General features: G+C 37.6%; 2 protein-coding genes across 2 annotated transcripts; one reads left to right on the forward strand and one right to left on the reverse strand.

Moving 5' to 3' along the window:
* Positions 1-213: 213 nt before the first annotated feature.
* mphosph10 (M-phase phosphoprotein 10 (U3 small nucleolar ribonucleoprotein)) lies at positions 214-6,731 on the reverse strand. The gene is made up of 11 exons (XM_053491800.1): positions 6,577-6,731; positions 5,557-6,244; positions 5,234-5,418; positions 4,987-5,149; positions 3,861-4,002; positions 3,664-3,731; positions 3,454-3,591; positions 1,330-1,440; positions 1,114-1,221; positions 786-1,016; positions 214-489 (listed from the first exon to the last, which is right to left on the reverse strand). The coding sequence occupies exons 1-11, from the start codon at positions 6,660-6,662 to the stop codon at positions 340-342; spliced, it is 2,070 nt and encodes a 689-aa protein (XP_053347775.1). The 5' UTR covers positions 6,663-6,731; the 3' UTR covers positions 214-339.
* A 64-nt stretch (positions 6,732-6,795) lies between these two features.
* Positions 6,796-10,813, forward strand: mcee (methylmalonyl CoA epimerase). Its single transcript, XM_053491801.1, has 3 exons — positions 6,796-6,974; positions 8,868-9,214; positions 9,298-10,813. The coding sequence occupies exons 1-3, from the start codon at positions 6,947-6,949 to the stop codon at positions 9,448-9,450; spliced, it is 528 nt and encodes a 175-aa protein (XP_053347776.1). The 5' UTR covers positions 6,796-6,946; the 3' UTR covers positions 9,451-10,813.
* The last annotated feature ends 6,265 nt before the right edge of the window (positions 10,814-17,078 follow it).

Genomic DNA, 17,078 nt, shown 5'->3' on the forward strand with positions numbered 1-17,078 from the left:
ATACTTAAAGCCTTAGGCATGTTTAACCTACCCAGATGTCATGTTTCAAATGAACAAATCTGGAATTGTTCTTTATAACAAAGAAAATCTGGATATTTTTGTGGAATTGAAATATGTTGATACTAAATCAGCCCACACATCTTAAAGGGCACGTTCGGTGCCTGCAGCTTTGTACTGCAGGTTCTCATTAGGGTTAAATGAAGCACAACTCCATACAGACCATATTTTTAAATACGACAAAACCATTTTAATATAAATGACCAGATCATGTGGCGACCCAGACTTGTTTCATTTGCATCATAAAAAGAGAAACTGTACATGACACACACGATTAGAACTCTATAACTTGAGCTTGCTGGCAGAAACCTCTTTCTGTTTCTTCTTTTTGCCAGACTGATTCTTGGAGCTCTTGATCTGACTCTTAACTTGGTCTTGAAGTTGGGAGAAGAAGGCTTGAGAGGAGCGCAGCGCTTTGTCCATCCCGTCATCCTGTGAGGTGCGACAACAAAATACACGCAGTATATTTAGCATGGAAGGTTTGCTTCAGTAAGTTCAGTACAGACTCACTAGATCACCGCGGGTTACAATTAGAATGATTTAAATGAACCAGATTCTAGTACAAATTGCTACCCTCTCATGATAATGTTTGGAAAATCACATTACGTTAATAGATGGCGAATTGATACATGATGGTCTGGACATGAAGTCTGATTTCTCAGACACATGGATTAACGATTCACTCTATAATAAACAAACAGCAGAAAAAGCCCAAAGCAAACACTAACCGTGAGTAATTTGGCTTTCCCTCCTTTAGTAAGTTTCTTAAGAGTCTCTTCTACTTGGGCCTTTGACTTTTTCTTGATCTTTCCATCACTCGCAGCTTCTTTAAGCTTTGTCTTCTTCTCACGCTCCTGGATCTTCAGCCGCTTCAGCTTCTTCTTCTTGCGTCTCTCGCGTTTCTTATCGGTGGCGGTTTTCTCAGTGTCACCGATAACGTCTCCAGCCTTGTTCTTCTCCTAAAGGAACAGAGTTTCAGTATAATAGAAAGTAAAATCTAGGCTTATTTCAGTGTAGTAGTAACATAAGCAGTATCTTCCAATAAAAAACACCAACCTTGACTTCTTCGGGAGCCAAAAGTGTGGCATTGCTGACGCTGACCGGAGCCACTTCCTCCATCGTGATTGAAGGCAGATTGGAGACGACCTTAACCTCAGGAATATGCTGCAAAAAACAGACAAAAAAAAAAAAACAGATAATGTGGACAAATTCTACACACAAGTAGAAAAAGGTAATTTGGCCAAAACGTAAACAAATCAGGGACAGACTTACTGGTTTTGGTGTAAAGTGGAAGTTGGAAAGTGCATCCAGTTTCAAGAAGAGGGAGTCCATAAGCTTCTGAATTTCTACATGGGCCGGATTCTCTTCTTCCTCAGTCTTTTCCTAACACACCAAATAAACAACCGTTTTAAAACTTTCAACTCAACAGTTAACCCGTGCAACATTTCCATATACAATACGCTGCCTGACAAACACATTGTGAGTACTCAGAAGATTGAAACTGAACAGCTGAGTGGCCATAAGAAAACCACTTGTTAGTGAGACTGATTTCAGACATAAAGGCTTCAACTTGCTAGGGAGTCCAGATTGACCCTACTACAGAGCGACGGGAGCATCAGGGTAAGAAGGGAAGCGCATTAAACAATGCCCCCAACATGCACTGGGGTCACTATACAAGTCTCTGAAGGCAGTGTTATGATCTGGGGTTGCTTCAGTTGGTCATGTCAAGACTCAGCAACAGTGTGTGGCAATAATATAACAGACAGTGTATTGTATTTAGATTTAATAGCATCTAGTGTATTGAAAATACTGCCAAGTTCACCATTTGTTAGCCTTTCTTTTTTCCTAAATGTTTTTGTTTAATAAAATCAACTGATTATAGCAGGTATTAGGCAAATACAACCTTAGACAATCAACATAGAACTTTTTTTTACTGTTATTATTATTGATCTAGCAAAAATGAAGCCTAAAAAGCCCATGATTGAATGGCTTGTACAGCAGATCCACTTTTAGCAGCAATAATTTAAGTATAAATCTAAGTAATCATGTCCTACATGACTTTTAGTCTCTCATTATTTTGGAGGAATTCGTCCTTATAATACTCCTTCAGTTCATTCAGGTTTTTGGGCATTCACTTATGCACGGCTCTCTTAAGGTCGCACCACAGCATTTCAGTTGGGTTGAGGTCTGGTTTGGTTTGGTCTGGGGTGAGGTGTTTCTGCTGAAATACTATTTGGCAACAGTTCCAAGTAAACTGTACTTGTTCAGTCTTCTTCTAATTGTTCTGCTATGCGACTGACTGCAAGTTACCCCCTTAAATCCTTTATAAGCATAAGGGGTACTTAGTATTGCCCGTTTCCTTTTTTTTTAATGGAGGAATAAAATCTATGTTCTATGATGATGTTCGTCTGAGGTTCTATTTGACTGATACTAAGACCTGCTATGATTAATCAACTTTTTACACAAAAACACAGAATTAAAAGTGGGAGTACTAACATTTGAACAACTGTAGGTCGATAAAGCTTCCTAAAAGGCAAAACTCAGACAGCTGAGGATGTAAAATGAAACGGTGAATGAGAGCCGGCTGAGAAAAGTTTTAGTCTGTCTTTCTTAATTTAAATAAAAATTTGTAAGGTTGAGTATCTTAAACTTGTTGTCAGCCAAATACACTCCTTGTTCAGTAATCAGAGAGTGAACCACAGATTGTAGATCGGATAAAAACGTACCACTTCCACTATGAAAATAAGAAGTGATCCCAGTAAAAATATCCAGTTACGGTTTTCTAATTACTATCTAATGGTGCAGGTGTTTACAGTAAGTAAGAAGCTTATTAGTAGTTTATTTTAAAGTAGATTATTAAATCCGCTACATAACTGTTCATAACATTGCTTTCTTCATTATGGTTTACCTATGGTGCAGGTTAAACTTCAGGCAGATATCTAAGTATTGCAATAAGTTTCATTAAATTTTGTCCAGTGGTCGATTTAAGACGCGTCCACAGTTTAATGCTTTTGCAGCACGCCGTTAAAACTCACAGTTTATAACTTCTTATAACTTCACTCCTACTCGACATTTTGATTTTATTCATTTCATAAAGAATAAAGTTCAGGCAAATACCGAAGGACTGGCAAAGTTTTATAAAATTCTGTCCAGACAGTTTTGCAGACAGAACATTTTCTGAGACTGGTTTCGGGCTCTCCAACATATTAAACGTAAGAATACTGAAAGAGCGAGTTCTGACCAATGTGCAGACGAAAGCTGTTTTTTTCCTATAGATTACAGAGACTCCTTCTGTGTAAATCAAGAGACATGAACAAGCAGGTTTGTGATAAATACAAAATCATTTCTTGTGTCAACACTCCTGTGAACGATTTAGCAGTTTATAAAAAAGCGCACCTGGTTCAGCTTGATGTACTCCTGCTCGTACACTTCAGCCAGACTCAGCTTGCTCTTTTCGTGGTCCAGCGTCAGCCTTTTCTTATACTCGAACACTTCCTCCTTTGGCTTCTCCTTCCTCACAACATCATCCCAGGCCTAAGACAGCACCAGAGTTTAATTGTGGCTACATGTTCATTTCTTCATTATGAAGGGTGAAAATGTACAAACCTGGTCTTTGATTCTCTGCTTGATGATCTCCTCAAGCTGGAGCGTCGTCTCCTCCGTGACCGCAGGCGCTTTAGGAAGTAAGCAAAAAAAAAAAAAAAATAATAATAATAATCCTTGAGTCAGGACATGTTTAATAATAAGTAGGGAAAATTCCACATGTGTAATATTAAAAATAATAGAGTAATGAGTGGCCATACCCATCCTGGAGGCCTGATCAAAATCCAGATCCTCCTCCAGCATGCTGTTCTCTGGCCGAGTCTGTGCCGACACCTCTCCGGTCAGCTGCCACGGCTTCTCAGCTAACGCTGCCTTCTCCAGCTTACTAATCTTCTCTTGCATCTGTAATGGGTCATAATGTAAATGTCATTAAACATATCAGTGCATATAATCATCTGTAAATAGAGCATCTGTACACATAATCACTTACATACACCACTTACACATTTCAGGAATTCAGCTAGGAGTTTTTAATACATCATCTATACAGTCCTGACCTCGTTTTACGCAATTCCCTTATGGTTGGGCCATTAAAGGAGTTCCTGGGAGACCAGGGTTTCAGATGTGAAGCAGGCAGTCTGATCATGGCTCCGGAGTACTCAGAAAATGTTCTACCTTGATAGTATCCAAGCGCTAGTGAAACGTTCGTATTATAGAAAAAATAACTGCTTAATCAAAAGTCCTGGTTTGACTTGAACATCCTTTGGGTAACAATAGAAATGCAAATAAAAATAAAATACAGGTTCTCTACTGATTTTCTGTTTCATTAAATCTGAGGTTTGATTTTCTGCAAATTTTATTTTAATGTGCATCTGTATTATTTCCCTCTGCTCTTGGCTTTTGTTCTGTTGTACTTTTAATAAATTTTATTAATTTTAAAAATTAATAAAGGATGTGTGTCATTTTTTCTTTATTTATTATTTTACACAAGAGCTTTATGTTTGAGGCAGGGATCTCAGAGCTTTTTTAAAAGGTGAGTGGAAAGCATAAAATAAATGTGACAATAACTCTGCGTACACAGCATCACAGGGTCGAGGTTGAGTCTAGGATCGATCCTGCTTTGTGTCCGTGTTATCAATTCAAACAGCCCTTTTTGCCTATTTTCAGCCCAAATTGCCATAAAGCTAAAGATCGTTCTGTTTGTCCAAGACGGCAGCCCTAACAACATTACAGTGAATTTCCTCATGTTTATTGATTACACAAAACTACACTAGATGCAGATATTTACAGAAATACTTCTGGTTTCTTACATAAACCATGTAAAACAATAAAAAATAAATAAAAAAAACACACACATCAAATACCTTAAAAATTCCCTAAACAAACCTTTTCCTGTCTTTTCTCAAACGCTGACTTGGCATCTGTCTTCGATATGTTTTTTGACTTTCCGCCTAGAATGTCCTCCACATCCTCTCCTTCACTCTCACTAGGGAGGTCGAAGGTCACTTTGCGCAAAGCGTTTCTGGCTTTCTGGCTCTCAGCGTCGCCTCTGAACAGAGCCAAAAAACCTGCATAAGCACCAAAAATAACGGTACAACAACTGAATAAAAAAGCCTCAGTGCTCTACACATACTCATCAAAATCATCTCTTTCCACGTCCTCTTCATCATCATCCTCCTCCTCCTCCTCCTCTTCTGCTTCTTCATCCTCCTCTTCCTCATCAGCAGACTCTGACTCATCCTTCTCATCTGGCTCGCGTTGAACAGGTTCTTCATCCACAAAGTAATCTTTGTATTTCACATTTCTGGAACTTTTTGACTGCAAAAGAAAAAGATGCTATTTTAATTCCACCTCGTTAACAAGTTACACGATTATGGGCATTGTTGGCTCCGTGGTAGGTTAATCACCTGATTACATTAATTACCAGCATGAGGCTTACTGATAAGTGCATCTCACCTTTTTCTTACTCTTAGATGCAGCAGGTTTATCAAACACCAATTCATCATCATCCTCATCTGAAGGCAGGTCCTGAAAGTAGTCAATGTCCTCCCCAGCATGTTCCTTTCCCTCCCTCTTGTCCATATCATCGAGAAAAGCCTCCATGTCTGACAGCTTAAAAAACTGATCGTCCACTTCTGAGACAGTCCTAGATTTAGGGAACTGGATGTCTGTTTTCTTTTTTTGTTTGGATTGTTTTTCTAACTCATCAACGTCGAAATCGATATCCGAGTCCTCGTCGTCATCGGACAGAGATAACATGGACTCAAGTCCTTTTTTTATTTTACCATCCTCTTCATCATCCTGCTCATCACCTTCCTCTTCCTCCTCCTCATCATCATTGATGTCATCATCATCATCATCCTCCTCCTGCCCACCATTTTCCTCCTCTTGTTCCTTCTCTGATTCTTCTTCTAAAAGCGTCAATGTGTCGTCTGTGACCGCCTGGCTCACTGCGTCCTGGAAGTGCCTGAGCACAGCCGTGTTCTGAAGCTCGAGCTCCTGCCAGATCTGTTCTTCGTCAAAGTTCTCCACCACCAGCTGGGTCAGCGGGCTCCCTTCCCACCCATTCCGCTTATGGGCTTTGTGCAAATCGTACAAAGTCTTTGTGAGAGATGTGAAGTCTGTGGCCAAGCCATCCTGCACACTGGAATGAATGAAAGAGAGAGAGATGTCAGTTTTTTCACACAAGCCTACTTGCAAAAATGGATGGTGCTGTGTTTCTTCTTATCTGCTAAGTAGATAAAACAACACCCAAAACTGTTTAATCATACCAACATCTTTACCAGCTGCATGGAAACATACTGATCATCTGAAACTAACAAACTAATAAACCAAAGAACAAAACTGCACACAAGCTAACAATGTTAACAATGTTAACCCCATCATCATATCTCAGCCACAATCACACCAACTCCGACTTATTCATCATAATAACGTGTCTCAATTATTAAACATCACATTTATTAATGATCTTACTTTAGAAATAGTTCTGGCTGCGCTGTGCCGCTGTTTAAAAGCTGTAAACACTTCTCCAGCGTGTCGCTAACAGGCTCACCCGCCATGACTGCACACGCACAGACACACGTGAGAGCCGCCGTGCACAAGGTAAAACTGTCCCTCGGAAACAAAGACCGGAATCGAATCGTTCCGGGGGTTGAACGAGATACGAGTTTAGTGCAGCACGCTTGTATCATCGAACAAATATATGTATAGACATATTTTACAGACAGCAGTTAGTTATAATAATAAGCTTATAATTAGCACTGTACGCTCGTTGGTCATGATATCAAATTAATTCAAAGCGGGTGATATTTGAATCAAGTTATTAGGTTTTGTATCGGAAAACATGGCGGCCTCCTTGCTGAAGGTTGCAGGTAGGAAACAAATAAAGTGTTTAAAAAACATAAATCTGATATAAATGTTGTATTATTAGTTATGTTTTACAGAAAGTGTATTTTAATGTAAAAATGGCATAAATGTTATATATACCCGCTTATAGAAGTATATCAGTCTGTGTGTACATTACATTAAAAACAAGGTCAGTTTTATAAACAACACACACACACACACACCGGCCGTTTCTAAGCAACCGACGCTGCATTGAGGATTTTTTTTTATGTCATAGATAGATATTAAATATAAAATATCTTTTAGAAACATACACTACTAGTCAGAAGTTTGGACACACTTTTCTAATTTCCAGATATTTCTTTCTTTTGATATTTTTATCTACACTGTACAACAATGATGACGACCAGGATATACTATAATCTCTTTTGAACAGTTGCTATTGAGACGTGTCTGCTTCTTATGTTCTGTAAAGCCTGTAAACGTTACCTTTTTCACAAAGGGCCAGGTAGGTCTGGCCAGCATTTTTTCCTAAATAAATGAATTCCTCATCGGGCAAAAGCAAAGCACATCTCCTAATTGGATTGAGATCTGAAGAATTCAAAACCATGAGCTCTTTGTCATATTTCTTAAATAATTTCTAAATAAAAATATAAATAAATACCTTGAGCCATTGTTTCCAAGCAGAATATTGCCCAAAGCATCACACTACTTCTCCCTGGCTTATCTTCTTTCAATGGTGCATCCTGGTTCCATCTCTTCCCTAGGTAAATGATGCACATCCAATGGCCACCTCCATAATGTGAAAGAAACATAATTTATCAGATCAGGCCACTTTCTTGCACTGCTCTTTGATTCAGTTCTGATGCTCAGCTGCCCATTGTAGGTGCTGTAGGTGGTGGATAGGGGTCAGTATGGGCACTCTAGCTGTTTCATGCAGCCACATATGCAGCAAGCTGTGATGCACTGTGTGTTCAGAAACCTTTCTACCACAGCTGTAGAGCTGCAGGATTAATTGTTATTTTCGATTCATTTGAATTTGTGGTTTATGCAAAATGAAAATGGATTTTATCGATACCACAGGACATGTCTCAAGCCTGATGCAGTGGACAGGCTTGTGTCCCTGCTATAAACTGTAAACATGTAGAATGCTTTAAAGTTTTTACATGTTACTTTAAAGTTGCATGTGGTTTACAAAATTGTTTTTCTTCAGTGATTAAAAAAAATTCTATATATATATATATATATATATATATATATATATATATATATTGCTATTTTTACAACTTCTGTAATTATTTTTTATGAAACGTAGGTTTATAAGGTATTTATTTAGGTATGCAGCTTGCACTTTACCAATACTTCATATTTTGCTAAAAAAAAAAAAAAAAAAAAAACAGAACTTGTAAAGACTAATGAAAGTTTGCATTTTATAAATCCCAAATAGAGGTGGGTATGTTGTTGTACTGATTACTGTTTTTCTAAAATAACAAGAAAACTTGTTAGTAAAAGTAAGTTTGGTGAAAGTATAGGACATATTGCCCAGCAATATTTTTAGCTAGTTGTGTTAGAGTAGCTCTTCTGTGGGATCAGAAAAAACTTCCCTATTCATATCCGTGAGCCATTTGGGAAATGATTGTTCATTTGCTGTCACATAGATGGAACATGGAAGGAATAAAAGGGTACCCTCACTTAACCTAATTGGAACACATTTCTCCAAATAGCAACTTAATAATTTCAGCTTGAATTCAACCGGTTACTTAATTAAAAAAAAAGGCATTTAGTGTGATTATTTAAATTTTGAGTAAAGTCTGACCCGAACAAAGTGTTCACAAATGTTCTCACTACGCTAAATGAAATGCAAAATAAAGCTACACTAATGCACTAATGTCCTTGCTTATATGTACACTCTCTTGCAGGTACATGTATTTCAAAGTGTGCTCTTCACCGGTCTCTATTAGTGAGGACTTTTTCCTCATCGTTACCTGTCAGTCAAAGTGTCCCTCCATCCTTGTGGAAGTTGGGTAGACTGAACCATGTTGCGATCGCTGTACCAGACTTGGAGAAGGCAACAGCCTTGTACCAGGATGTACTTGGCGCCCAGGTCAGCGCTACTGTGCCCTTGCCTGAGCATGGGGTTTACACTGTATTTGTGGAGCTAGGCAACACCAAACTGGAGCTCCTGCATCCTCTGGGAGAAAAGAGCCCCATTGCAGGCTTCCTGCAGAAGAACAAAGCTGGGGGAATGCACCACATCTGCATCGAGGTGACGTATTGGGTAATAATAATTCAAGACAATATTTCTAGTACTGTTTATTAATCGGCTTATGCAATGTATTCCGCTTCCAGGTCGATGATATAAATTCAGCAATAGCGGATTTGAAGGCAAAGAAAATTAGACTGCTTTCTCCAGAGCCGCGGATCGGTGCTCATGGCAAACCTGTGATGTTCCTCCATCCTAAAGACTGCGATGGGGTTCTTGTTGAAATAGAGCAAGCATAATACTTGATACATTGCCTTAAAGAAACTCTATACAAAGAGTGATAATTTGAAGATTAAAAAATTTGACATAAACTAAAGGTGCTTCTTTCAGACAGGTTTTGGTGTCTGGCATACAGTAGATATGAATTTTGTTGTCTGTAAATTATTAGATGAATTAAATGATTTGACTTATAATATGCCATATCATGTAAAAGATTACATCACACTACACTATTTAGAGCAGCACTAGTTTTTAATAATATTGTCAATGATCATAGAAATTGTTCCTATCGTTAACCCATCCACTTTATTTAAAGAGACCTTACAGTACATCTATACTGAAAACATTATAATATAATGTTGGTTACACAATCTTCTCATGTTGGATAATATATTATAATCTGTTCCTGCCACTCCTGTAATTGCAAAAAAAAAGATCATTTTCACATTTTGCACATTTCATAAACATTCACTTAAAGTATTCCTTTTAACTCGTGGTGAATAAAAATGCACCCCAGGCAGAAGGATTTTTAAAAGATGACAACGTTCCACTCTATCCGTCCTCTACTCTGACTTCAGCTCACACTCTGCACAAGAATGAGCATTTTACTGGGATACGATTTGGACTATTTCCATCTTTCAGATGTCTCTTCTTCTGCCACTCAATCCATAAATCGTTTCCCTTTGGACACATCTGGAGCTGGAAGATTAGAGACTGATGTTTTTTCTCAATTTCCTGTCTATGTGGTTTCTGCATTGCTACTTTTTTTTGACTCTTTTGAACTGTTGGAAGAAAAGGGTCTGATTTGCACCTAAAAGTTATCTGTAGCATTTCCGTTTATTTGGTAAGAAACTGGAAAGTACTTAGTCTATAAATATTTATTTGACAACTTTGGTTGACATGCATACATGACATTGATCAGAAATATACACTGCTTGGACAAATAAAAGTGGCTGCTTCAGAAGGTATTAAGCAAAGAAAACAACTAAAGAGGTTGAAATTGCTGGAGATTAGATGAGAGCTCTCCAATGCATTATTACAATCTGGAAGGATATTGTTAAACTGTCAACTGTGCTAAAGAGAAAAATTCATGATTGAGCGTGATCAGAGATTATTTAAACGCTTTGTGACGTTGCATCATAAAAATAAAACCCCTTGGTGAGAATAATATGGATGAAAAGGCTTTAGCTTGCTAGGGAGCATAAAGATAGGACTTTGGAGGAATGTAAAAATGTGATGTGGTCTGATGAATCCACATTGACTCTGTTCCAGAGCGATGGGTACATCAGGGTAAGACGCAAATCAAATGAATCAATGCACCCATACTGCAGAGTGCCCACTGGATAAGCAGTGTTATGATCTAGGGTTGCTCCAGATGGACAGGTCTAGGTTCAGCAATGTCATGGGGGGGGGGATTTTGGACGTGAACTGGCTACCACATTGAACATCATTATTAAAGGTTAAGGCAGCTGAATCATAATAACGTTTTCTTTTTTTTTTTTTTTTTGCTTGTTTGTTTTCTAATTACAGTGGAACCTCGGATTACTAGCATAATTAGTTGTGGAATCGTATTCATTTGGCTCGTATTTCAAAACACTCGTAAACCAAATTAAATTTTCCCATAAGAAGGCAAAAAAAAACAACATTATTAATACAAAATATAAAGTAAAAATAAAACAAATTAACCTGCACTTTACCTTTCAAAAAAGTATAAAATAAGTCCTAGGCTTGAGTAAGTGGAGACTCTTGCTTTCAGCCCCTGAGGTCTCAAAAAATTTGCGACAGAGCATAGTTTTTTCAAAAACCAGTGTGTGTCTCTCGCCTTAATTTCTGTGCGCGTGTGTTTTTGTGAAGGGGTTTCACACGAAACAAGAAGCGCATGCATAAAACATTATATCCGGTGCTCATAAACCAAGAAAATGCTCGTTTTTCAAGTCAAAATTGATTAAAAATCCTTTCTTGTCTTGCGGAACACACGTAAACTGCGTTACTCGTAATCCGAGTTTCCAATGTATTTTTATTAAAGGTGGCGTACAATTAAGAGAAAAGTCTAGTCCAGAAAATTATAGGCCTAGTCTAGGAGTTCAGCAGTAGTGCTCTGATAGTCCTCGGGATTTAAATACACAACCCACACAGACAACCAAACTTTACCCACTGATCCAGCATTATTACTGTTATGCTTAAATTAAAATGGGTAAATTTTTCATTCACATATTAATTTTTAATATGGTCAACTAGTGATAAATCAGAATAGCATGAATAACACACACCCCTTCTCCCTACGTTCTACTTTAAAAGTAGCATGTCCTTATCGGAAACGTCATTCTCATTTAAAATATCAATTGCATTACTGAAAAACCTGAAGCAAACCCGCATTATGTCATACATGATGTAATGCATAACATATATGCTGAGCTACAAGGATATTATATGTCCAGTAAGTGTGAATTTCCGTTACAACACAATATGGGGAAATGGATATTTAATTATGATGTGGCCAATACTCACCGTATCCCACTTACATTTTCGATCTTTGCGGCTTCTTATAAGGTAACATATGAAATACAGATGTTATATCTTTAGTCACTATCGACCTCCCCCTATCAGGAACTAAAAAATACAAAAGAACCCACAAAATCCTCATAATCTTACTGGAAGAAAGGGTAATTAGTCATTAGTTTTTATCCAAAGGCTGCTTGTCCACATCTATTATCTAAAGGCTCTTTTTTTACAAGCTGTTCTGATTACTTCAGTACATAGTTGCTATAGTGCGTCATTTCAGAGGAGCAAGATTTCCCTTATTTTTGCTGGCATAAATTGGTGTGAATAAATAATTGGAGTTATGGAATGCCTACAGCATGTCCTAATCACATTTGTCACACTATAAATATTGCCTAGCTGATGTGTTGATTGCTTCCTCTTTCTACTGATTTTTATTACTAACTTTTTATTCTGCACTGCAGCTGGCTAAATTGCAAAGCCCTCCCTGTGTTCCCATTAGTTGTTATATTGATAATAAATTGTTGCTGAGCTTGGAAGAAATGATTCTTTTGTCCGGAATATGCAAATATCACACATGGTCTCTCTAATTAAATTCTTTAAACTAAAAATACTCAATCATTAGCAAAAATACATTGATTTGTGGTGTATCTAAGCATCAAGCTTGTATGTTAAGTGCTAATCTATCCTTCCAATCCATCCCCCCACCCCCCACCCCCCCAAAAATAATATTTGGCCTGGCAAAGAGCCCAAGACTATTATCAGGCCTCCAAACTCCCCCAGATCCCATTGCATCCATGCATGTGTCGGACAAACAAAGTCTGATCCACGGCGGCCTCACTTCGCAATCCAGAGCACCCAAATGGATCACTGTTCATTGGAACACACAATTTTTTTCCCGGAATTCAATTCAACTGTCTAGCTTATGATTTTAAAATCCTTTTCCAAATGATTTAGAATCATTTTTCCATTTACTGCAATGCACCAATTCCACTGCCTAGTACCAGACACCACAGCACACCCCCAGAGGTCTTGTGGACTCATACTCCAAGGGAAACAATGATCCCAAAACCTAGGTGGTTTTATTGTGAACGGTTTTAGGATTATGGCTGATCGGTGTACAGTACTGTGGAAAAGTCTTAAGCACATGCAAATAAATGCTAAAGAGCGAAAATGCATTTAACAAAGATGAATAGTTCCCAACAGCTTCCATTTTGTCTGAAGTGTTCGCTTATATAATGTGCTGCTTTCTTTTCTGGTATGCACATATTTTTGTGTAACAATTACATTTTCTGTTAGTTTTGACTAATGTTTAGAAATCACTATAATAAAGTCAGACAATAATTCTTTGTTTTTTAAATCCATAGGGAAGTTTGCACAAGACTTTTTCACAGTACTGTATGTGAGATCAGGATAGTATTAGAACATATTGATATGCGATGTTATAGCAACACTGCAATAAAAAGCCATTTTTTCCTATTTAAAGAAACATTTGTATGTACGTTTGCAAGTCGAGAATAGCTGAAAAAAGGTTTAGAAATTAACAAGTAAAAATGAATAAACAGAGTCGAATAGCAGTTATAAAATAAGATATTAAAATGTTCAGTATCAATAAAAAGATTAAAGGCAGTGCTTACAGAAGGGAACATTGCCATAATCCAAGCAAATACAATACTAAATATACAGTCATGTCACATATAGGGTTGCAGTCAGGCGCTTACTGAATATGAATATCATGGCAATATTGCACTCTCAAAGATTTCTTTGAAGCAGTCTTTTCCCAGGGCAGAATAATTTTACAACATACATATTTAATAGAAGAAAACACCAAAAATGTTGCAGCACAAGGTCTAAATTATTGTGGGGTTTCTCATATCAAACCAGGGTACAAAATATACGCACTGAAAGTCCAGAATTGGCTGGTCTCTCAACCTTCTGTTAGTGATCCTGATAGACTGTAGCTGGTAGCTTCTCTATGCAACATAAAATGATTTGGATTGACCAACACAATGAGAAAGTCCAAGGATCTCAGTGAAGGGTTGAGAAAGAACATGGTAAATACAGTATACAAGTCAGGAAAGTGTTTTGTACTTCTAAACAACTAAAAATTTCCAGATTAAACAATGTTATTTGGAGGTGTAGCCAAGATCTGGGAAAAAAAAGACCCAATCTGGGAACCTCAGCTGGGAGAACATTGATTAAGATGGCTAGAAACCACCAAGACACAGGCCTTCTATGTACTGGTAGCTGCTGGAGCACAAGTGTCACTGTTCACGGTCAGGAAAGTTTAAACTCATTATGGACTAAAAGCTTGCTGTCCAAGAAAAAGGCCCCTGTCCCAAAATTGACACTTTCAGGCATCTTCAGTTAAAGTTTGCAACAAACAAAAAGCTTTTTAAAGAATTTTTTATCCAAAGCTGTGTCTGAAGGAGTAAAGCTGAGGCATTCAATCCCAAGAAGACTGTAGTAACTGTTCGACCAGCAAGCATGGTGGTGGTAGCATCATGCCTCTGGGCTGTTTTGCTGCCAGTGGAATTAATGCATTGCAGTAGATGGAAAAATGATGGAGGATTCCCAAATCATTGGCTAAACAGTTGAATTGAATCCTTTAAATATTCAGTGTTCCAACAGTACAGTAATCCCACACACTCATCAAAGTTAGTTCTGAAATAGAGCAGACTTACTTTAGTCTTTTGGGACACCACCCAATCGAAATGTTTGTGGAACATGCTTAAAAGCTGATACCGGGAAGTACCCAAAAACAAGCACATTTATTTGAATCCAATTCTGTCAAGAAGAGTGCTTAAATTTCCAACCAGAATTCTGTATGAAGCATGATTTATGGCTACCACAAACATGTGCATACAGTAAAAGTAAACCTGCTTAACCATATATTAGGTGTGTTAAATGCGTATTTTAACCCTTTATATTTGGGCCCTTTGCATATTTCAGAAATCCAAAAATAACTGCTAACTTTCACAGCAAATTCATTGGAGTGGTGTTCTATTTAATATGTACAATCTTTCTGCCACAAAAATAAATAAATTAATTAAATAAAGCATTGTAAGCCCAGGCCGTGACTGTCCTGTTCTCTGTGCAAATGTAACATATTTTACATTAAATGTGTAGTGTATCTTATGTAACAATGCGTTCATGTATGTACTCACTATTAAATCTATGTTTTTTGTGTAAAACCAAAATAAAAACTATATGATTGTAGCGGGTCTCAGTATTAGGCAAATACAACCTTACACAAACACAACATATATATTTTTTAATCAGTTTTTAACATGTGGGCAATACTTTGTACCCCATTACTGCTTGCATATGATTTAAGAGGGTAAGTTGCACTCAGGTGCTGCTATTAATTCGCAGTTTGCTGGTCTGGAGCATTCTTCCCAGGAGTGGATGTCCCAGCAAGGGACACCCCAAGGTCAAATTGTGCAATGCTCAGACAAATACAAAAAACAAAACAAAGCTAAATCTCAGCTCTTGGTGAGAAGGTTAAGTGTTAGAGTCCATAACAGCACAATTAAACATCTAAACAAAGCACAAACCTTCTGGGACAATGTCCTATGGACAGATGAGACCAAAGTGGAGTTGTTTGGACTGAAGACCTGGGCCATGTTTGGCAAAAAAACAAACAGCATTTCAGCAAAAACCCTTCCAAGCGTGGCAGTGGAGGGGTGATAATTTAGGCTTGTTTTGCAGCCACAGCACCTGGGCACCATGCAGTCTTTGAATTCTCCATTAACCTCTCTGTATACTAGAGTATTCTAGAGGCAAAAGTAAGGCCTGACAACTAAAGCTTGGTCGAAGTTGGGTCATGCAACAGGACAATGATCCAAAGCTCACTAGTAAATTTACACTGAATGACTAACAACAAAACAATCACAGTTTAGGGAAGTCCAGACCTCAACCCAGTTGAAATGCAGTGGTGGGACCTTAAGAGAGCTGTGTATAAGGAAATACCAAAACCTCAATGAACTAAAGCAATGTTATAAAGAAGAATGAATCATGGGGGTACTTAGTATTGCATTTTTACATTTTGCACATTTTTTCCCTTTATTTTTAACTAAGTAATGGCATGGTGAAAAATAATTAAATATTGTTTATCTGAGGTTGTATTTGCATGATCCTGAGACCTGTTATGATCAGATGCTTTTTTTGTTTGTTTTTAAATGTTTTTGTTTTTACACAAAGAAGACCTATCAAAAGAGTGTGCACTAACTTTTGAACATATCTGCAAAACTGATTTTTGACATTATGCGTTACATAAACTCTTAAAAAACATGTTACAGTGTAAATGATTGAATGATCGCTCTTGATCTGCTTAAAAAGAAATATTTTGTGGCATAATTGTATGTTGAATCTGCAATCATTCAGTAATAGTTTTTTGTTATGTAGTGTGTCTTCTTAATGAACCTCGAACCTAATGGACATGGATTTGCATTCATTTTAGAGCCTAATGTTTTGAGTGAGCTCATAAGAGAAGAAAAATATTATACGCTTGATGACAGGATGAGAACAATATGGTTTTTACACTGGGTTATGTAAAGCCATTTTGTGATCTTTCAAAGAGCCACTAAATTAGTGATGAGCTTACAACCAGTGCCATAAATGGACATTATTTCCATTTGTTTGGGTTTTTAATATGATCCATAATCTTTTAATAAGCCCCATTTGTGAGAGCAATAAAGAAAACAAATAATGAGATGCTACACTAATGTGAATAGGAAAAAGGACTCACAGTGGTGCAGAGATTATTGTTGCTGTCTTGCTATCTCCAGGGTCCACGGTTTCATCTTGAGCATGGTTTACTGCCAGTAGTTGAACTGGCTACACTAAATTGCCCCTAAATGGGAATGTGTGTGTGTGTGTGCATGCGTGTGCCTGGGATCTTGTGATGGACTGATGCATTGTGATGTCAACTCATGCACAGAATCCATTGTAGTCTTAGGAGCACTATGTATTTTACTGTAGGTGTGGTTTTAGTCTCTCACTCTCAGAAAAAGGCCACTGTCACCGGGGTGGTGTCTCCAAGTGAACCTTAAATCATTTTAATGTAATGTTGTAACATAATTTGTTTCAGTAGTGTTCCTTTTGAGAAAAAGAAATTTTACAAGAAAACTTATAAAAGTAAAAGTGT

The sequence above is a fragment of the Clarias gariepinus genome, chromosome 3 (genome assembly GCF_024256425.1).
Source record: "Clarias gariepinus isolate MV-2021 ecotype Netherlands chromosome 3, CGAR_prim_01v2, whole genome shotgun sequence".
Taxonomy (NCBI): Eukaryota; Metazoa; Chordata; class Actinopteri; order Siluriformes; family Clariidae; genus Clarias; species Clarias gariepinus.